We start from the raw sequence: 23,653 nt of genomic DNA on the forward strand, positions 1-23,653 counted from the left end.
TCTAGTGTTTTCTACGAGTTCCCTTTATACAACTTCCGTATCACGTGTACCACTATAGTTATGTATTAATTATTTGTTACGATTAAGTCATTATCAATATATAGAGTTAAAAATACAATTTAATCGACAATAACGTTTATCAAGATTAATAGATTTACTGATTAATTGACAATATTATATTATATTGTCAATTTAATTGTATTATATTGGCACTATACTACACTAAGCTTATGCTATCGTGTAAAAATGGCGGGAATTCTCGAACGGTACTTCTACGGACTCGTAAGTATTGATTAGCTTCCAAATCTCGCTATCTCAATTTAGAATAAACTAAGGATCCTCACTAGGTCTATAATCTACTTATAGAAGATAATTTGATATAACAATTGGTTAATAAATCGACTAAATTTGGTTAAAAAAAAAGACTTCTCGTTCAATTTGTAACACGTGGATTTGATACCGTTACCGATACTAAGTAATACCTACAAAATCTCTGTCTAAGTTAAACTTTAAACTAAGTATCGTAACTAGGTATATAAAGCTACTCTAGAAAATAAGTTAATATGACAATTTAAGCTAATAAATCAGAAAATAAATCAGGAAAAACTTCTCTGTTCCAAGAGCTTCGAGGAGCTCGTCCGCACAGGATAACCTCGTACCTATTGGAAGAAAGTGGGGGAACTATAGATGCCAAATGAGAAGAACAGTGGCCATGGAAGTATCTATAGAAAAGGCATGCAGTAGAATTGAATATCTAAGAGACTTCATTGGAGACTTTGTAAGACATGGGTCATTCATTAACCAGATTGCCTTCTTTGAATGGTGTGTGAAGAAGCTTTAAGATTTCCAGAGCTAAAGGGTTTTGGGGACAAGTCCCAAGAGTGGGGAGATGCCTCCGTAGCCGGGTGGGCAGGAGCAGCAGTGCGTAGCACATGCTTCTTGATTAGACCAGGGTTCGAGCCCATGACCACCAAATACGGAGGATACGAAAAGGCAGGGAATGACCATCACAAATCCCCGGAACAATATGGCCTTAGTTGCTAATGCTCCTAAAAACCAAATAATAATAATAAGAATAATAAGAGTGGGGAACAATATTCTATGGTAGGACAGAACTGAGATTTGTACAGGGTATAATGCTGAGAGTGAAAACGAAAACCCAGTTCATTTTGATGTAGATGAAGGGATATTTGTGATTTGCTCATGCCATGTCAGGGTAATCCCTAATAGATATGTGATTTTGACAAGGAATTTGAGTGCATCTGTAGACTCTTTTTTTTTTTTTTTTTTTGTAGGAAATAATACAGAGCTGAAAAAAGGAAGACTAAATTATCTAAGTCCCCCATTGTTGGAAAATTACTGGAGATCAGCATTTAAGGAATTGGTGGTGAATATATGAGAAGTTGAAGCTGTTTGTGTAGGACAATGTTTCTCAAACAGGAAAACAGTGTGCTATCACCATCAAAACTATGGATAAGATTTCCAGTGAGGGGAGAAATCCTATCCTACTGAATATTTTGCATGTCCAAAATATACAAGAGGATAAAAGTGGGTGAAAGAATTGAACCTTGGGAACACTGCATTAGTGTTGAATTTAGAAGATAGAGCACCATCAATTATCACTTGCAGCAAAACAGTTGGAAAGAAAAAATGGATATCCAATTGCAAAAAAAAAAAAAAAAAAAAAAAACAGTTGGCAATCCATAAGGTTACAGGTTGTTTAGACAACCTTAATGTCAAACACAATCAAAAGTCTTACAAAAATATGTCAAGGGTAACTGAGTAATAATCTGATATATCACCCTTTAAAAGGACATTGATCAGGTGGAAGGTTTTGAGATAGTTTAGGAATTCAAGATGAATCTCTCCATTACACTGGAAAGAGCAGAGGTAAAGTGTGATGGGCAATAACTAAAAGGGCAAGATTTGCCACCTTTTTCAAGAACTGGCTGACTTTGGCAAGTTAGCATTAACATTAGTTGAGACATATGATGCAAGAAAGCAAATGTATGTAGCATCAGCCAAAAAAAAACAAAAAAAAACAAACCCATTCCCATTTCACCCATCTGGTCACTCCAAATGTTTGTCTAGTTCAGCCTCCCTTAAATTTATTTAACTATCAACTTCCACAACAACAGAGTGAAGACTGTTCCAGCAATCAGCTACCTGCTAGCTAAAGGCAAACTTCCACACATCTATTCTACATCTGTCTTTCCTCAGTTTGAATCTATACTCCCTCAGGTTCTTAATTTGAGCAAGCAGAAATATCCCATCAGCATTGAGTTCTGCTCGAACCATTCAAGGCCTTATACACCTCAATCATATCACCTCGCAGAGAAGCTGCAACCCCTTTGTTCCTCTCACCAATCTTACTGCCCTTCTCTGTACTCATTCTACAATTACATTCCTTCCTAAAATGAGGCCTCCAGACCTGTACGCAATACTCAAGGTGTGGCCTGATCATTGCCTTATACAAGGGAATAATCACCTCCTTGTCTCTGCTAGCAAAATTCTTATATATCACTGACAAAACTACATTACCTGTTCTGTCTGGCAGCCCATCTGCACTGCTCAGAGAACTTCATATCTGATTACACAATTACCTACAGGTCTTTTTCATTCTCCACCCTACGTGTAGTACCACACAGTTGGTACGTTTCTCTTGGGTTACTGCAAACCACATACAGTACTTTGCATTGGTCAATGTTAAACTTTAATTTCCACTTCTCAGCCCATCTGCCTAACTTTTCTAGATCCTGTTGCAGTAGCATACTGTCTGTCTTCACTGTCATTAACAACCCTGCCAACCTTTGTAGCATCTGCAAACTTGGACGTTAAGCCTGATATACCTTTATCGATATCATTGATATATATACAAAACAATAATGGGCCCAGCTCCAAACCGTGGGGGACTCCACTAATAACATTAGTCCACGCAGAGCAGTGTCCATTTATTACCATCCTCTGCCATCTCCCACTCAACCATCCCTTTATCCATTGCAGCAACTTGCCCTTAATGCCATACTGCTCCAATTTGTAAAGCAGTCTTCCATGTGCAACAGTATCAAAAGCTTTCCTGAAATCCAAGTATAAGATATCAAGATTATTTTTTGCATCCAATTGCTTTGTGACCACATTGTAGTATCCAATCAAATTGATCAGTCAAGACTTCCCCTTAACAAACTCATGCTGTGTCTGAACTATTACTGCAGTCTTGTTTAGATGATCCTGCATCACTTCTATAACCAGTGACTCCATTATTTTCCACAGAACAGAAGTTAAACTACCAGGTCTATAATTATTTGTGTCGCCCTTTTTACCCCCTTTGTGAATTGGGGATATATTTGTGCATCTCCAGTCCATGGGGACCTACCTTGAATCTAAGTTTACTTGCAGAAGGAAAAATACTAGTGGAATAAAATAGTGTAAAAAGATGACACAGAACAGAAGCAAGCTAAATGGTATTGGCTTTGAGAACAAATGGAGGAATGCCATCAGGACTTTGAGCTTTAATGACATTGAGTGTTCAGAATTCTTCTGATGTCATTCTGTCAGAAGACCATGGGAGATACAGAATGCAGTACATTGGCTGTGATAGGAGGAGGTGGTTTACCAAAGATGCCGATACAAGAGTTAGAAGAAATGCAGGATGCTACTAAGATGGCTTTGTCTTTAGCTCAGGATGCAATAGAATTATCTGGTTATAACAGAGGTGGGAGTATTTATTGAGAGAAATTGCAAAATAACTTTGGCCAAAATGCTCAACTACCATTTGGACGGACAATATTCAAGTTTTCTAATTTCTGTTCAAAATAGAATTAGTACTGATTAATAACTGTTTGAACATGGTTGCAAGCTATAGTGTAAGCAGAAAATGAATCTCGAGATTTGGATGCAAGCCAATTGCAATATGCTATATTTTTGAGCAGCCTTAGCACATTTATTGGGAAACAATGGCTTGGATAAGGGATGAAATTTTAGAGTGGAATGCGAAATAAAGTATTTCATCCCTACAAGAATAATTTCAGTATGGATTGTATATGGATTTTACTGGCACAAAAGTGACTAAGGCTATGGTGCACCATGACCACCCCATAAAAATATAATAGAGTAAACGATTTCATAACCTTCCAGCAAGGTTACATCAAAAAATATGTAAATACATAAAAAGCAGTAAAAGGCAATACACAGCAACTAAAAATAAATGCTCAACAATATATGTATTTGTAAATATTAATACCTGTAAAAATTTAAAAATATCGGACACGGGTTATTGATAAAATCTGACTGACTGTATAAGGCTCAGTCAGATGGCTAAAAGTGGTAAAACATGTTTCTTGCACAATTAAAATTAATACAGTCAATTAAAACAGTTATAACAGTGTAGCACAGAGGAGGGTCATCTACTGTCAGCAAAAACGAGTGTGTAAGGTGATTGTGTGTGTGTGTATGCAGAGTCTAACAAGAATAACTTCCTTGCTACAATTCCGGCCCCGGTTCAATTACAGACTTGATCTGATGTAATTAATTTGTCTGTCTACTCCACGAATCCTGTTATTCGTGGAATTTTTTGCTGCAGTTAGTATCTTGTTGTCAATTATTTGCCTGCAGTCTGTATAGGGGACTGACAGGCAATGATTACACTGGTAGGCATCAATTTCCTCCCTGAAATAATTTCAACAAATTCCCATAGGAAATATGTTCAAAAACTCATATATTGCTTAAAAAGTTCTCATCACCCTCAGTTTTGAAATATTGGAGGTAAGTGACTGAAAACCAAGACCTATTGTTAAATCTTCATTTCCTGCATTACCATTTAGACTTTTTTCCTGAAAACTTGGGAGTTATCTCTGATGAACATGGCATAAAGTTTCACCAAGATATTTCTCAAATGTAAAAAAGATACAAGGGAAAATTGGGTCCAAATTTGTTGGCAGACTACTGTTGGAATCTTGTATGGGAGACACCAATGGACAATTATAAAAGGCAAAAAAAAAAAAAAAACAACAACAAAATAAGTGTTTGTTATCAGATAAACATTTTTGTATATAGAATAAGGTTAACAGACCATATAACATTTTCTTAAAATATATGAAATCTTTTTTTACTAGAAACTTAGTTTTTGACTTTGATCCCTTTTCCCTTAAAATTGGTGGGTGCTACAGCAATATGGCTGCCATATTTGAATTCAGTCAAATTTACAAGAAAATCACCAACACACTGAATTTTAACAGAGTGAAAAAAAAAAAGTTGTTGTTTTTTTAGCAGATTTAGCTTTTTGTCTAATCTGCCTTGCTTTGATTACTGGTCATAGAAAACTTACGGAATTTGTTCCAAGCACGGTTTTTCAAATGCTGCATCAGAGTAATCTGTATTCCACCAGTTGTTATGGTGCAAGCACTTGTGAAGTTGTGACTTCGGGATGGAATTTTTTGCTACAGTTAGTGTCTGATTGGTAATGTAAGTAGTTATGTCTTCAATGGGATGTTGCTCGTGTCTAACTGGACCTGGGTGGTGTAGCTGTCCCAGTTTCGCTTCTTGAACTTCCAGTTAGATCGTTGCTTGAGGGTTGGAGTTACCTGTGTTTGTAATGAGCAAAGAATTGGAAAATAATCACAATTTAGAGGATCGTTTATCACTGACCATGTCATGGTTGGAAAAATTGATGTCGAGTAGATTGACAAGTCTATTGCAGAAGTAGATTCTGTAGATAGGTGAATATAGGCAGGAGATCCAGAGTTTAGTATAGTTAAGTTGTTATTATTTGTGAATGTTTCGATTAATTTGCCTCTTGTCAATGGTGAGCAGATTGACAGGTCTATTGCAGAAGTAGATCCTGTAGGTAGGTGAATAGAGGTGGGAGATATAGAGTTTAGTATAATTAAGTTGTTATTATTCATAATGTTTTGATTAATTTGCCTCCTGTGTCAATCACTGGTGACCCCCATAATGGATGGTGGTCATTGAAGTCACCCAAAGGCAGATTGGAGATGGCAGGTGCATAATCAGGTTATCAAGTTCTGTATTTGAAATTGGTTGAGAAGGGGGGAATATATATAGAAGCTAGGGTTACTGATATACCAACTGAAATATGTGCCGCCACAGCTTCAAGACTAGTTTGTACCTGGAGCCTAATGTGCCTGGAGGGTATATTTGATTCCACAAGCACAGCTACTCCTCCAAGGGCAGGAGACTCTGAGATCCTGTCTTTTCTGTACATTGTATAGTTTGTAAATTTTGGTGAAGCTTGAGATGATAAGAAAATTTCCTGCAGACATACTCCTATTGGTTTGTATTGAATTAGTAAATACCTTAAGTTGTCAGAACTGCTGCTTAGTCCTCTGCAGTTCCACTGTATGATATTAGACATTATTTAAATTTAGTAGTGGCGAACTGGTCTGACTGTTTTCTGGAAGTGGAGCATTTCTCTCTGTCTTGTTTTTATCTTATCTTTTATTATTTTATCTTTTTTCGGGAAATAGGGACATACAGAATCTATGGTATCACTTGCATGGAGTTTCAAAATGGGCTCATTATCTAAACACTCATCTACTTCCATACTGTTGGTGGGAGTGCCATTTGTTTTTTGAACCTGTTTCAGATTTTAGCTTTTCTTTTTCAAATGGGATTCATGGCGTATCCCTAGGGATGCTGATTGGGCTATTTGTTGCTTCGGTAATTTCCCTTGGAGGATTATTTTTCTTAGTGGTTATAGGTGTAGATCTCAACAAGTTCACTAGAGAGATGTTAAGCGGAACTGAAACTTCTGTTTTTGCTGCAGTAGAAACAAAGTTCAGAGTGCGAGCTGCATAGGAACATCCACTGGGTAAGTTCAACATAGTTTGCTTACGTCCTCAGGCAATGTGACTATTTTCTATTTTGTATTTTTGAATTTTTCTTTTCTGTTATCCAAAGCTCACAGATTTTGGAAAAGGCTGGGTGGCTTCCTTTGCAGTTTGGACAAACAGGGGTTGTGATTGTGCAATCTGCTGAGTATACTCTTTAGACCCACAGATGGGACATATGGCTTCACCTCTACATGCCTGCTGTGAATGACCATATTTCTGGCATTTGAAGCAACGATTCAACAATTTAAATAACCAGCTTTAATGGAGGATTTAGTTGTAATCTGTTTCACATTTATTACTTTTTGACTACTGAGTTCTCGGAGTAGTAGTTCTTCGGAGACTATAATTAGGTCCCACTCATTGATCCACCATTTGATGAATTTAAGGTTCTGTGGGGAGTAACTGTCAGCCCACAAAATGATGTTGTATTTAAGAGCCGTTCAGAATGTTTTGAGGTGGCTGTTTCAATCAGGAGGTCTCCAGACTGTAGTCTTTTCATCATTTTGGGTGATCAAGCAATTGATTCCAAACATTTTTGAATCAAGAATGGTGATAACCGAGAAATTTGGTGATTCATCATGACATTGTGCTTCCCTTCGAAGCCTTTTGGGTTGTTTGGAGTTATGGTCTATGTCAGGAATTTCTGATCTTGAGTTCGATGGCTCTAAAGGTGGATAACTGCTTATATCCATGATGGCTCTTTTTGGCCTTGGGGGGTTCATTTTTACCATCCAGGTTACTAGCCCCACCATAGTGAGGCAGGAGCAGTGCTACTTGGTGGCCAAGAATAAAGATTAGTACAGTTAGAGTATTATATTAAAGAAAAAAGTACTTTCCTTCTTTTAAGAAAGTACAGCTACTTAACAGAAAACTTTAATAATACAAGAGAACAAAAAAAAAAAAGGAAAACTGTCACTGGGAAGGAAAACACTATAAATGCACAAGAATCGCTTGGCCATGGAAATGCTTGGCAACTGGGGCCACATGAACTAGAAACAGGTTTATGCACCATCATATTTCATACTGAAATGGGGTGCAATAACAATCAAATGATCACATTTTTTTTTTTTTTCCATATAGGATTTTAGTATAGAATGCATAGAATTTTAGTTAAATTTGAACAACATTAATTAAACCACACGAACTTCTGATGTCAAGTGAATTCTTTTATGTAAAAGTATTACATTAAGTAAGTTATACTTGCCCATAGAAGAACTACTTAACAATTGATGACATTTGTAGTTTCCATAATGAATCTTGTCATCAGAAAAGAGGTCACTTTTCTGAGCCACTAAATCAAGAAAGATTTAGTGGCTGTTACTAACTTTGTAGAGGAGAAGGTCCTGCACAGTTATTAGTACCTGAGAAACCTTTTGTGATTAGTTCTGATGACGGGATTCAATATGTAATCAGAAATCTCATCAACTATTAACTAGTTTTACTGTGTGTGAGTGTAACCTACTTAATGCAATGCTTTTTACTCAATAAAATTCATTTGATAACAACAGTTCACGTGGTTAATTTTTATTCATATTTAATTGAGTTCGAATAATGAATAATTATTCATAATTATTCATTATGAATAATCACACAATGTCCTCTCGATGCATTAATAAATGCACCTACCGACACCGAATTATAAACAAATACTATAATAAACATTAAATGTACATGTATGCGAAAAACTGCAATAAACATACGAGGTGTGGCTATTAAATAATGAGCTGTGCATCCAGCCACTATATACCATGCATCACTTGTGAAACAAAGGCAAAGCAGTTGATATTGAATCGTTCCCTAGTTGCCTGCCAAGTAACATTACAGCACACTCATTTGCTTTGCAGTGAGACAGGTTTTCATTACCTTGTGTTTCTGCAAGTTGCTAGAAAAAGGACAGATGAAAGAATCGAACAACGAATCAACCTCAAATTTTTAACAAATCTAAAGAAAACACCAACTGAAAGTTATGAGTTGTTACATAAAGTTTATGGAGAAGATACATTGTCAAGAGCTCATGTATTTGAATGGCATAAAATATTTTTAGAAGGAAGAGAGAATGAACAAGGCAATGTTCAATAACAATGAAAACTGATGAAAATGTGGACTGAGCAAGAACAATGATTAAAAGTGATCATCGTTTAAGCATTGGAATGGTCGCATCAGAACTTAATATGGACAAAGAAACAGTTAAATGAATTTTAACTAAAAATTGAGGCATTAGAAAAGCAAGGTGTCAAAAATTTTGAATGAAGATCAAAGAATGAGATGACTCCAAGTTTTGTGAAGATGTTCTTAAAAAACTGAAGAACTTGAATCTCTGAGTACTGTAATTACTTACAATAAAAGTTCGCTGTTTCAGTATGACCCAGAAAGTAAAAGACAATCAATGCAGTGGAAGACAAAAAAATCCAAGAGAAAAAAAAAAAAAAAAAAAAAAAAAAGTCAAAATGAAACATAGAAACCATGATTCTTGTTTACTTCCATATTAAAGGAATTATTATGGTTGAATATGTACCACCAAATCAGACTGTCCACTAAACATACTACACTGAAGTTCTGACAAGGCTGTGTGAAAAATTCAAAGAGACTTAACTTGTGAAAGAATGGTTGGATGCTCCAGCACATAATGCACTCTCTATTTGCTGGTTTGTGGCCAAAAAACAAATCCCTGAGTGGGAACATGCACCCTATTTTCCAGACTTAGCTCCCCCTTGTGACTTTTTCCTCTTTGTAGACTGACAAGTGTACTTAAGGGAACCCATTTTCAGTCGACTGAAGACATTCAGGGAAAAAAAGAAAAAAAAAAAAACCCTGTTTGAATTAGCATTAGCATAGGCATTTGATGCAAAAAAGCAAGCTTATGCAGCATCAGCCAAAAAAAAAAAAAAAAACCACTTCCACTTCACCCCTCTGTTCGTTCAAAATACCTGTCCAGCTGAGCCTTAAACTTATTTAGGCTATCAACCTCCACCACAAGGGATGGGAGTCTGTTCCACCAACCAACCAACCACCCGCTGGCTAAAGGCAAATTTCCGCACGTCTATTCTACATCTGTCTTTCCTCAATTTGAATTTATGCCCTCTCAGGTGATTTTTCTGAGCTAGAGGAAGAATCCCATCAGCATTGAGCATGCTTAAACCATTCAAGGCTTTATACATCTCTATCAGATCACCTCGCTGGTGCCTAGTCTCCAGACACTGTAATTTGCAAAACTTTCTTCGTAAGAGCACCCCCTTTGTTCCATTCACTAATCTTGTTGCCCTTCTCTGTACTCGTTCCAGCAGCTCTACATCCTTCTTGAAATGAGGCCTCCAGACTGTATACAGTACTCTAGTGTGGCCTGACCATTGCCTTATACAATGAATAATCACCTCCTATCCCTGCTGGAAAAATTCCTGTATATCATTGACAATACTCCATGAGCTACTCTTGCAGCCCGTCTACACTGCTCAGCGAACTTCATATCTGCCTGCACAACCACCCCAAGTCCCTTTCATTCTCTACCACTGTCAGTGTAGTACCACAGAGTTGATACGTTGCTCTGGGGTTGCTGTTTCCATGTGTAGTACTTTACATTTGTCAATGTTAAACTTCATTTGCCACCTCTCAGCCCATCTGCTCAACCTTTCCAGATCCTGTTGCAGCAGCATAGTGTCAGTAGTGTCCTTGACAACCCTGCCAACCTTTGTATCATCTGCAAACTTGGACATTAAGCTTGATATACCATCATCAATATCATTTATAAATACAGAAAACAATAATGGACCCAACACTGAGCCCTGAGGGACTCCACTAATAACATTAGTCCACGATGAGCAGTGTCCATTGATTACCACTCTCTATCTTCTCCCCTCAACCACCCTTTATCCATACCAGCAATTTGCTGCAATGTCACACTGCTCCAATTTGTGTAGCAGTCTTCCATGTGCAACAGTATCAAAAGCCTTTCTAAGATCCAAGTATATAATATCAAAGTTATTCTCTGCATCCAGTTCTTTTGTGACTGCATCATAGTATCTAATCAAGTTGGTCAGGCAAGACTTCCCCTTAAGAAAACCATGCTGTGTCTGAGCTATAACTGAAGTCTTGTCTAAATGATCCTGCAGTGCTTCTTTAAGCAGTGCCTCCATTAATTTTCCTGGAACAGAAGTTAAGCTCACAGGTTTATAATTACTTGCGTCAGCCTTTGATCCTCCTTTGTGAATTGGGGTCACATTTGCACATTTCCAGTCTATGGGTACCTCCACTGAGTCCAAGGAAGCTCTCATAATTATGGCTAAGGGTTTGCTTACTTCCTTTGCTGCCTCCTTTAATATAACTGGATAGATCCCATCCACCCCAGGTGCCTTTCTTGTGTTTATCTTCAATAGTTTCTCCTCCAATTTACTCCCAGTTATTTCAAGATTCTGTAGCTTACTGCTAGATTTGAATACACCTCTGGCATTCCCCTTGCTGAATAACTCCTCATGTGTGAATGTCGATGCAAAATATTCATTTAGTTTGTTAGCTACCTGAGCAGGATCATCAACGGTTGACCCATCAATATCAAGTGGACCAATCTGATTCATCCCCTTCCTTCTAGAGTTTACATAAGTAAAGAACTCTTTGCTGTTTTTCTTTGCATCCCTTGCCAAAGATTTCTCGTAATCTGCCTTCGCCTGCCTAACCTCCTTTGTAACTTGGTTACAGATCAACTTGTATCTATCATAGGCTTCTGTGTCACGTGTTAATTTGTATGTATCCCATGCATTTTTCTTCTCTGCCATATGCCTCATTAGTTCATCTTACATCCATTTTGGCCTAAACCTTGAACAATATTTCTTAGTTGGTATGTAAAGCCTAGTAGCTTCCAAGATAAGTTCTTTGAATGCTTCCCATTTTGAATTTGTTGTTGGCAACATCATCAGTTGGTCCCATTGTATAGAATTTAAATACTGTCTCAGTCCATCGTAGTCGCCTTTACGGAAGCAATAACCCTTCCCTTTACCCCTAATGGTAGTTACCTCTTTGAGTAAATCCCACTTCAGCACACTGTGATCACTGCCACCTAGTGGTTCATTTATCTGCAGATTCTTAATGCATGAAGAATCACTACTGATAATCAAATCAAAAGTATTACTCCCTCTAGTTGTCTCCCGAACATGCTGATGTAGAAAACAATCATCCAATAAATCCACAAAAGCCCTGCTAGTGTGTGAGTAACCAGCCCCCAAATTCCACTCAATATCTGGGAAATTAAAATCTCCCATTATAAGACTCTCTGATTTACTGGCCCACTCTATTTCCCTGTACAGTAAACTCATTAGAGTCATTAGGCCCATAGCACACTCCTACTCTCAATTTTGATCTCCCAATGCTTATGTCACACCAAACTGACTCAACACTGCACTGTCCGGCGATGTCGACTGGCTTCACTTCCTTGGATTTTATGTATTTCTTAACTAATAGCATAATCCCTGCCCCCTTCCTATCCCCTTTGGGGAGTATAATGTCTCCTTTCAGTAGACATTGTACTCCCCAAATTCCAGTTTTGCATTCCTTATATCTGTGTGACACACGTCTCTGAAATCTGAACAATATCTGCCTTTGATGTTTTGAGCAATACCTCAAATTCATCAAATTTATTTACTAAACTCCTAGCATTGGTGTACACGCAAGTATACCTGCACCTGTTTCTATTCTTAGCTACCCTAACACAACCCATGTGTTTACTTGTACCGCAATGGCTCCCAGCAGTCTCTGAAATACCATGCATCTTGTTTTCCAGGCTTCTGCTCATTCTAATAGAAGCAGTGCAAGAATCTCTTTCACCTCTGCCAGTGGCTACTGTCAATCTATTGGTCTTTGTCTCCCCCCAAGCTAGCAGTTTTCCGACCCACCTAACACTGCCTCGATAGCATCAGCAAATATTCTTGCACCCTTTCTATTTAAGTGTATCCCATTCCTGTAGAAGCAATCTCTCCTGTCCAGGCTGAAAAAAAATTCTACCCCTTGAGCCTTGCACGATCTTTCCAGGGCCGAATTGATCGACAAGGCTCTCATCATATACTCCCTCTTATCGTGTCTGGGCAGAATCGCAGACACTTTCAAATTCAACCCTAATTCTCCCCTAATTCAACCCTAATTGTTAACAGAGTTTACAAAGATGACTTCCAGAAATGTATTTGTGCTTGGAAGAAACATAGGAACAGAGTATACAAGTCCAAGGAAATTATTTTAAAGAGAATAACTTGCAGGGTACGAAATGTTAAATGTTTAATTATAATTCTTTTATTGTAACATCTCATTATTTAATAGTCACACCCTGCACAAAAAGTGTTCTTTAATCTTAATGTTTTTTTAAAAATATTTAAAAGCAATATAATTAGCACTAATGCATCTACTTACTAGATTTGCAATATCATCATTTGGAGCCTGTTTGTCTTTGGTCTGTTTGATGTTTTCAATCAGACGTTTAAAGAAGCTAAAACTGTAATTCTCATTTTTAATTATTAATGGTTCCATTATGAACCAAAGACAGCTGTAAGTTATATAAAATAAATGTATTAGATATATCATACACATGATTCAAATAAATGAATATTCAATCAAAATAAAATAAAGCAGAAGAGAATGATGCAGACAACACAAATATTTAATTGTACTGATTGTTGTATATGCATCAGGCAAACTATAATTTTCCAATGTTTTTTTTTTCAGAAATGGAACACTTTGGAATAGGAAAGATATTGATAGAGCACTTTGGAATGGATTAAAAATTAACACCACTGCATATATACATCTAAACAATTTTTTAACTCAGCAGTGGTGGAGCCCCCAATTGTGGCAAAAAAAAGTTGTGGGTCACTTTCTTTTTAATTTTTGGTAAATGTTTTGGATGTTTTTTAATTTTTATTTTTACAACATCAATATTTCATCTATTCTGAATTTCATCTATCCAATAATTATTGATGTAACTTTTCATTAAATATTTTAAAAATGTTACTAAACACGTTTTAGACAAAATATGAACATCGGTCCAAGAGTTCATTTAATTTTTCAGTTTAAAAGACTATTAAGTAAGCAAAATTTCAAATATACACATATGTATATATTTATGCTTATTATGAATATAAATATAAATATTGTTAAAAAATTAAAACACAGACTTTCTATACTATTAGCAACTGCCATTTTCACATTTATTTCAAATCTGTACTGTGACCTGCACAAATTTTGAAAACTACACATGTTCCTACCTTCCAAATAGTCAACACGTCAAGTTGTCAATTACTCAAATTAGTATTATATTTTGTGTTCTCAACTTTCTTATGCCAAAACAAACTCCTGTAAGACTAGACTCTTGATCTGGTTATCAGCAGTGATCATTCGTGTATTAAGAATTTGCAGATAAATGAACCAGTAGGTGGCAGTGATCACAGTGTACTGATGTGGGATTTACTTAAAGATTTAATTACCATCAGGGGTAAAGGAAAGGGTTTTTCCTTCCGTAAAGGTAAATACAGTTGTCTCAGACAGTTTTTAAATTCTGTACAGTGGGATCAACTGACGATGTTACCAACAGTAAATTCTAAGTGGGAAGCATTCAAGGAATTAATCGTGGATGCTACTAAAAGTTTCATACCTATTAAGAAATATTGTTCAAGGTTTAGGCCTAAATGGTTATCAAATGAACTAATGAGACTCGTAACAGAGAAGAAAAATGCATGGGATACATATAAATTATCAAGCGACTTAGAAGCCTATGGCAGATATAAGCTAGTCTGTAATCAGGTCACAAAAGAGGTTAGGCAGGCGAGGGCAGATTACGAGAAATCCTTGGCAAAAGATGCTAAGAAAAACAGCAAGGATTTCTTTACTTATATAAACTCTAAAAGGAAGGGGATGAATCTGATTGATCCACTTGACATCGATGGTTCGACTGTTGATGATCCTGCTCAGATAGCAAACAAATTGAATGAGTGTTTTGCATCTACATTCACACATGAGGAATTATTAAGGTTTGAAAATGGCAGAAGGTTATCAAATTGTAGCAAGATACTTAATGATTTTGTAATAACCGAGAGCAAAGTGGAAGAGAAATTGGTGAAGTTAAACGTAAGAAAAGTACCTGGAGTGGATGGGATCTATCCAGTTATATTAAAGTAGGTGGCAAAGCAACTAAGCAAACCCTTAGACATAATTACGAGAGCATCCTTCGACTCAGGGGAGGTTCCCATGGACTGGAGATGTGCAAATGTGACCCCAATTCACAAAGGGGGATCGAAGGGTGACACGAGTAATTACAGACCAGTTAGTTTAACTTTTGTTCCAGGTAAAATAATGGAGTCACTGGTTAAAGATGCATTTCAGGATCATCTAGACAAGACTGCAGCGATAATTCAGACACAGCATGGGTTTGTTAATGGAAAGTCTTGTCTGACAAATTTGATAGGATATTATGATGTGGTTACAAAGGAACTGGATGCAAAAAATTATTTTTATATCATATATTTGGATTTCAGGAAAGCTTTTGACACTATTGCGCATGGAAGACTATTGTACAAATTGGAGCAGAATGGTATTAAGGGTAAGTTGCTACAATGGATAAAAGGATGGTTAAGTGGGAGAAGACAGAGGGTGGTAATCAATGGGTGCTGCTCTTCGTGGACTAATGTTATTAGTGGAGTCCCACAGGGTTCGGTGTTGGGTCCACTGTTGTTTTGTATATTTATCAATGATTTGATGAAGGTATATCAGGCTTAATGTCGAAGTTTGCAGATGATACAAAGGTTGGCAGGGTTGTTAATGACAGTAATGGTAGTGTGCTACTGCAACAGGATCTAGATAATTTGGGCAGATGGGCTACGAAGTGGCAACTGAAGTTTAACCTTGACAAATACAAAGTACTGCATATGGGTAGAAGTAACCCCACAGAAACGTACCAACTGTGTGGTACTACACTTAAGGTGGTATAAAATGAAAAAGACCTGGGAGTAATTGTGCAGTCAGATATGAAGTTTTCTGAGCAATGCAGACAGGCTGCCAGGGCAGGTCATGGGGTTTTGTCAATGATATATAGGAATTTTGCTAGCAGGGAGAAGGAGGTGATTGTCCCTCTGTATAAGGCAATGGTCAGGCCACGCCTTGAGTACTGCATACAGGTCTGGAGGCCTCATTTTAGGAAGGATGTAGATTTACTTGAGCGTGTACAGAGAAGGGATCCTCTTACCAAGAGAGGCTTAAGTTCTGCAAATTGCAGTGGCTGGAGACCAGGCACCTGCGCGGTGATCTGATTGAGGTATATAAGGACTTGAATGGGTGAGCACGCTGAATTCTGATGGGATCCTTTCACTTGTTCAGATTACGAACCTAAGGGGGCATAAATTCAAATTAAGAAAAGACAGGTGTAGAACAGATGTGCGGAAATTTGCCTTTAGCCAGCGGGTGGTTAATTGCTGGAACAAACTTCCATCTGTCGTTGTGGAAGTTGACAGTTTAAATAAATTTAAGGAGGAACTGTACAGGCATTTGGAGGGAATGGTGCGATTTTTTTATTTTATTTTTTATTTTTGGCTGATGCTGCATAAGCTTATACAGTTGCTTTCTTGCATCACATACTACTACTACTACTACTACTACTATAAAGAGATGCACACAAATTTGAAACTTCATATGTAACTAGCTACCTAAACAGAATAGCAGGCATCTTAAATGAATATGGTTTTGGTTGGCATTTCAACATCTTGTCTTTATTATGTGAAAAGAATAATAAATATCTAAATCAACTGATGTTAGACTGTAAATGTTTATACAGGGTCAGGAAAAATATGACCTATTTTAAAAGTGAAGCCATTTTGTAGCAGTTATGTTTGGAGTGCTGCAGTTTGTTCTGTGGTGAAGTACTGAAGTAGAGGTAGTTCTCGATTTTATGAGTTAATTCGTTCCTAGTGCGCACTCGTAAAGTGGGAATTTATTTCCCATAGACATAAGGTTAAAAAAAGGGGTTACGTTCTGAACAATAAAATTAGTTAGCTAATTAGTTTATGTTTAACAATGATTGATTTATCAAAAGAAATGAAAATGTAGCCTTTAAAATCAAGAAAATTATAATAATAAAGAAATTATTTATGATTTACAAATGTTAAAGAATATTTATTCTTCATCATTGACTAAATGCACACTTGGTGATCACTCATTATTGGCTCGGCACTCGTTGGTTATGTTACTTGGTTTTTAGGAGCATTAGTAACTAAGGCCATATTGCTCCGGGGATATGCAGGTCATTCCCTGACCTTTCCGCATCCTCCGTATTTGGTGGGGACGGGCTCGAACCCCGGTCTAATCAAGAAGCGTGTGCTACGCACTGCTGCTCCTTCCCACCTGACTACGGAGGCGCCTCCACTCGTTGGTTTCAGGAAGGGAATCCAGCAGTAAAATTTGCATGCCAATAAAATAAAAATGCTGACCCCCATATATATAATTGGAAAAGGAGAGGGAAAAAAAAAAAAAAAAAAGTGAGTTATTACTACTTGGAGATGTCACAGGCTTTTTTAGTGCAAGTGCTTATGGACTGGGAATTTTTAGGGTGGCGTGAAACTCCCTTGGTTACATGATCCCTGAATATGTTAGTGGATAAGGGGTTCTATACTTATGTGTCCATAGAGAGCTTATTGGATTCTTCCAATTTGAGGTGCTCTTTTTTTTTCTGTGGTAGTTATTGGCGTGTCGGCTTCTGTGGGTATAATGCACCTCCCAAGGTTTTTGCAGTACAGTAAACCCCCGCTATTCGCGGTTTCGCGATCGCTGAGTTAATATAAAATGAAACAAAAAAAAAATGTGAATTTTAAAGCGCCGTGAATATTTTCCGCAATAAAAAAACATGGGCGTAGCTAAAATTATCTTTCCCAGTCAAAACAGCGTTCAGTGGGTGGGGGAGATGGGTGACAAAATCGCAAGCGTAGATGTTTCTCATTAATCCTTGTTCAGTATGTGTTATGCGCTTGTCATGGAAGGTTTGGTCGTTGGCTTTTAATTTATATGCTTATAAATTGAATAAATTTATCAATTTATAAATTGATATGCTTACAAAAGTGATAAATCTACCATTTTGCAGTGTAAAACAGATCTTTTCAAGTGTGTTAACGGAAGACAGTGCCTTTATTGTGGACAAGTTCTTTTTTACCCGTACAAAAATATGGCTACGAATAACAACGGAAATGTGAAAATATCAAAGAAGGTGATGACATTAGCGAATCAAATTGAGTTATTAGACAAAATTTCTAATGGTGAAAGTGTCTCTTCAGTGGCAAAACATTATAAAATCAATGAGTCAACGGTACGATCAATCAAAAAATCGGAAGAAAAAATCCGCAGTAGTGTCCGTGAAAACGCGCTAATTGCTTCAAAAATTTGCTCTGTAACTCGTGATGTTAAATTAGAAAAAAATGGACAAAGCTTTAAATCTGTGGATAGAAGACTGAACTCAAAATATAATTCCGTTAAGTTCACTCGTCATTCGTGAAAAGGCAAAACTCCTTTATCAACACTTTAGCGAAACTGGTGATAGCACTGGCGGGATAAGTTTTTTAGCTAGCAAAAACACTGGTTTGAAATATTTGTTTGAAATTTCTAATAAATATTACATTTAATATTAAATTGTTTCTTATTTTCATTTCGATGCCATATGCTTGCATTTCACTATGTACTGTCTATGTACAGTCATATTATGAAGGTACATATAATACATACACAGACAAAATTTTAGACTAGTTTTTCTTATATATTTCATACTTTGGAACGGAACTCCTTTATTACTATGGGAGCCATAACTCAGTATTCGCGTTTTCGGTATTTGCGACATTTCTCAGGAACGTACCCCCTGCGAATAGCGGGGGGTTTGCTGTACTTGTAAAACCTTTGAGTCTGTGGTCCTGGGTTATAGACCATGATATATATGGTGTTGCTAGAGTTGTAGTGGAATGAAATATCTAAGAATAGGAAGAAGCTATTGTTTTTAATATATAGTTTGCATTTCATATCTTGGTATTGGCTGTTTATATAGGTAAACAGGTTCCCCAACCATTCCAAGAAATGGTTCCACATTATAGTCTATAAATATGACCCACACTTTGGAGGATAGTTGGTTGGTTAAGGTGGAATTTCTTAGGTTGGACATGAAGATTTTGGCAAGGAGAGGGTAGAGAAATCTTTCCCACACAGAAGTCCTTTTGTCTGTATGTAAAATTCATCTAGAAAAATAAAGCAGGCTTCATAACAGAAAAGTACACAAATCAAAAACTTCTTGTTTGGTAAAGAGGATGGGGATGTGTTGTCAGGTTGTGCATTTTATTAACTGTCAGATCAGATACAATATTCTGTTTCTTGAAGCAGAATATTTGCAAGCATGGTGCTAATATTGAGGCTAACTAGGATGTTGCTATTGAAAAGTTGAGTATAGTCCATGTGGACAGATACAACAACTGTAGAGCATAAGGAGCTGTCTTTTTATCATGTAATATTTCCCCCATTTATCAGTCAACACAAACTGAGAATCCATCAGCAGAAAATCTCAATAAATCAACATCATCAAAGATTAGGTAACCAAGAGCTTCACACATTGAAACTACCTTCCTCCATACTTTTCCATGTATTTCATAGATATATTACATATCCAAGTATTTTACTAAGACAAACAAAAATTAGGACAAGGAAAGCTGAGCTATCACAGGCTCATTTCCATAGCTCTGCCAATGATAAGGTAGAAATTTGGGTTGGCTTGAAAGCTGATTCCAAGTTTACCATTGAAAAGTCTGGAGAAAACCCAACAGATGCATTTTCGAGACTTTTCAAAGATAATAAAGAAGGCAGGGAATTCATATGGTTTCCATTAGTCTAAGACTGTGGCAAAACATCTGAAACATTACTATAATTTATTATCCCCCCTTTTTGTATTGTGCTTTTATTATTTTAGCAGAGCTGACCTAACGTTGTTATATAAATATTTTTTTATATTGTAACTGTTCATGACAAAATGAAGAGGAGCATTTTAAAACTAACCAATGCTTGAATTTGATTGTTGATTATCTGTGTGTGTGTGTGTGTGTGTGTGTGTGTGTGTGATGTTGTATAAACTGTATATTATGGACAATCAAGTCCTTCTACTGCATGTCAACGTCTCTGAAACTTAATTATAACTTCACTGTGCAACAAAATTTAAGATTCCAATTTAGGAAGGACTTGGAAAACTTTCTCCTCCATGTACTTATTATTTAAATTCTACAAACAAACTTATTAAAAATAAAAATAAAGTACTTACTCTTTTAATTTTATGAGAGTAGGAACATCATCATACTTCTTATATGCTGGATCATGAGCAAGAAGATGAATGGCATAGGGTAAAACATAGTCAGGTAGAAAGGAGAGTAATTTTGCTGAAATAAAACAGACACTTTCACTAAAAATAAATATGATTACAGAATAAACAAATGGATGCTACTATCTAATTTTTTTTTCTTTCCTTTTTTTCAAAAGTGCCTATGTGTATACACACTTCCTTAAAAAAAAAAAAAAAAAAAGCAGTCATTACAATCCACTGTAGGCTTCATTTCCCTCAACAATTCATGATGAGTGAAATGGACCATAATCAGCCACACTGGTCCAGTCCTGGCAGGCAGATCAACCATATTTAGCAGTCACTTCCTTTATAAACGTGTAGAAGTACACCTTATATTAGAAATCAGTTCATTGGTTATCAAATTTAGAAGAGCTTGAGGGAAAACACTAGCAGTTCTTGAGTGTTTGTGACTGAAGATAGTGTGATGTTACAGAAAGAAATCATATTTGAAGTCATATTTGAATCATGATTTCATATTTGAAGTCATAATAGCATAATATTATTATTATGCTATAACTTCAAATATGAAATACAGTGAAACTTCTCCTAACGGACACCTCTCGTTAACATCTCTCTACAACGGACATTTTCAAATTTCCCAACTCCCCTCCATTGGTTTTAACGTGTTTTCAGCTTCTGTCTAGCGGACATTCTCTGTAACGGACGCGGACAGGCAATCTGCACTGTTTCGTTTAGATTAGCACTTAATTTGATCTCCCCATAACGGACAGCGGGCGAGCTCACGATCCTTTTTCTAGGAACTTTTCTTCCACTTATTGCCTCAATCGTGTGTTTATTTTCTATTTCCGATTCTCTGAATTTTATCAAGGTTTACGTCACGGTTCTAAACCCTTTTTCAAGAATTTTAAGGCACGTGTAAAACTTCTGATGAATTCGGTGTGTGCAGGGGGGGGGAATTTGGTCGGCCTTTCGTCTTTTCAGTTTCAGTTTTGTTCAGTGCCGTGTGAAGTGCACAATGTCTTCTCGTAAACATTTAACTTTAAAAGATAAAGTCGAACTCATTAATGCGTATGATCGGCAAAAAAATAGTGTTCGCAATCTCGCTGCAAAATTCAAAATCGGAAAGACGCAGGTAAGTGACATCCTAAAGGAAAAAAATGAACTGCTCAAACAATTTTGGCAACACGGAAATGATCAGGTTCAAAAATCATTCCCGAAAACTGTTGGACTTCAAATTGACAATGTTACGGTATGAGTGGTTTTGTCGCGAATGTGCTAAAAAAATTCCCATTAATGGGCCTATTATTAGGGAAAAGGCTTTGGAGGTTGCGAAATCTATGGGAGTAAATGAGTTTAAAGCTTCTATGGGATGGCTAGACAAGTTCAAAACTCGGCATAAAATTTCTTGGAAAACCGTAAATGGTGAAGGTGGATCTGTTGATACTGGGGAAAATTGGAAGATTTATGTCGTGATTTTGAAGCTAAGGATATTTAGAATGAAACAGGGTTGTTTTTTTTAAAGCTCTTCCTGAAAAAACAATGAGTCTAAAAAAAGAAAAGTGCCAGGGCGGAAAAATTTCTAAGGAACGCTTGACTATACTATTGTGCACAAATATGCTGGGAGACTTTGAACAACCTCTTGTTATAGGAAAACCACAAAATCCTCCTTGTTTCAAGGGCATAAAGTTGAATCTTTTGAATGTTGACTGGAAGTCTAATAAAAAAGCGTGGATGACACGAGATATCATGAGCGAATGGATAAGTCACTTTAAACAAAACACGACTCGTCAAAACAGAAAAATTATTCTTTTCATGGATAATGCTGCATCTCACGCGCACATTGAATTGTCCAACATTCAAATAGTTTTTCTGCCACCAAACACATCTGCAGAGTGTCAAGCCCTTGGATCAAGGGATGCATATCGTAATTGGCTTGTTTATAATTCTTCAGTTTCATTTTATGCCTACACCAAAGCTCACAACAATTGTAAAGCAGTCATTAATCAGTCCAAACTAGAGTTAGCATTAGTAGAGGCATTTGATGCAAGAAAGCAAGCTTATGCAGCATCAGCCAAAAAAAAAAAAAAAAAAAAAAACCCACTTCCACTTCACCCCTCTGTTCGTTCAAAATACCTGTCCAGCTGAGCCTTAAACTTATTTAGGCTATCAACCTCCACCACAAGGGATGGCAGTCTGTTCCACCAACCGACCACCCGCTGGCTAAAGGCAAATTTCCGCACGTCTATCCTACATCTGTCTTTCCTCAATTTGAATTTATGCCCTCTCAGGTGATTTTTCTGAGCTAGAGGAAGAATCCCATCAGCATTGAGCATGCTTAAACCATTCAAGGCTTTATACACCTCTATCAGATCACCTCGCTGGTGCCTAGTCTCCAGACACTGTAATTTGCAAAACTTAAGCCTTTCCTCGTAAGAGCACCCCTTTGTTCCATTCACTAATCTTGTTGCCCTTCTCTGTACTCGTTCCAGCAGCTCTACATCCTTCTTGAAATGAGGCCTCCAGACCTGTATACAGTACTCTAGGTGTGGCCTGACCATTGCCTTATACAATGGAATAATCACCTCCTTGTCCCTGCTGGAAAAATTCCTGTATATAGTTTGTACAGAGTATAGAGTTTGTACCTGTATAGAGTTTGTACAGGCTAAGAGAAGAAAACTTGCTTCTTGCCCTAATGGTAGACAAGCATTCTGGTCTCTTGCCAAAGCTATTGGCCACAACGTTTGCCCATCTCTGCTACCACCTCTGTCCAAACCAAATGGTTCTGTTATCATTTCAGCAAACGATAAAGCTGACCTGCTAGCATCCCATTTTTTTTCCCAACTCATGTATTAATGATCATGGTAAAACACCTCCCATCATTCCCAACACGCTCCATTCAATGCATCCTGTGGTCTTCCGTCAAAAGCACGTCAGAAGGATTTTGACAAATATTGATGCTAAGAAAGCTCCAGGTCCTCATGGTATTTCTCCACTTGTTCTCAAAACCTGTGCTGAACTTACTCCTATTCTTTGTCGCCTTTTTTCACTTTCTTATAACAAAGGTGTTTTTCCTTCTGCTTGGAAATTTGCTCATATCCAGCCAGTTCCTAAAAAGGGTGACAAATCCCTCCTATCCAATTATTGTCCCATTGCAATTACTTTTACTCTTTCTAAAGTAATGGAGAAATCAATTAACTGCCAACTCTTAAACTACCCAGAAACCTTCCGTCTGATCAATGATCGCCAGTATGGATTCCGTCAATGTCGATCCACTGGTGATATTCTGGCTTATGTTACCCATTTATGGACTAATTCAATGGAAAGGTTCAGTGAAACACAAGTAGTTGCTCTTGACATCTCAAAGGCTTTCGATCGTGTTTGGCATAAAGGTCTTCTAAACAAGTTTCCATCTTATGGTTTGCCAACTGATTTTAGTAATTGGTTATCCAGTTTTCTCTTTGATCGCTCA

General features: G+C 37.0%; 1 protein-coding gene across 4 annotated transcripts in view; it reads right to left on the reverse strand.

Moving 5' to 3' along the window:
- Window positions 1-23,653, reverse strand: part of LOC150078026 (sister chromatid cohesion protein PDS5 homolog A-like) — a 797,139-nt gene that overhangs the window by 141,988 nt on the left and 631,498 nt on the right. For all 4 annotated transcript variants that reach the window (XM_090384327.1, XM_090384329.1, XM_090384326.1 and 1 more), the window contains exons 26-27: window positions 20,146-20,260; window positions 13,236-13,368 (exon numbers count right to left, since the gene is read on the reverse strand). In XM_090384327.1, the coding sequence (XP_090240453.1) occupies window positions 13,236-13,368; window positions 20,146-20,260 (248 nt within the window). The remainder of the gene's footprint in view (window positions 1-13,235; window positions 13,369-20,145; window positions 20,261-23,653) is intronic.

This window comes from Mastigoproctus giganteus, chromosome 11 (assembly GCF_048544385.1).
Source record: "Mastigoproctus giganteus isolate SK-2022 chromosome 11, ASM4854438v1, whole genome shotgun sequence".
Lineage (NCBI taxonomy): Eukaryota > Metazoa > Arthropoda > Arachnida > Uropygi > Thelyphonidae > Mastigoproctus > Mastigoproctus giganteus.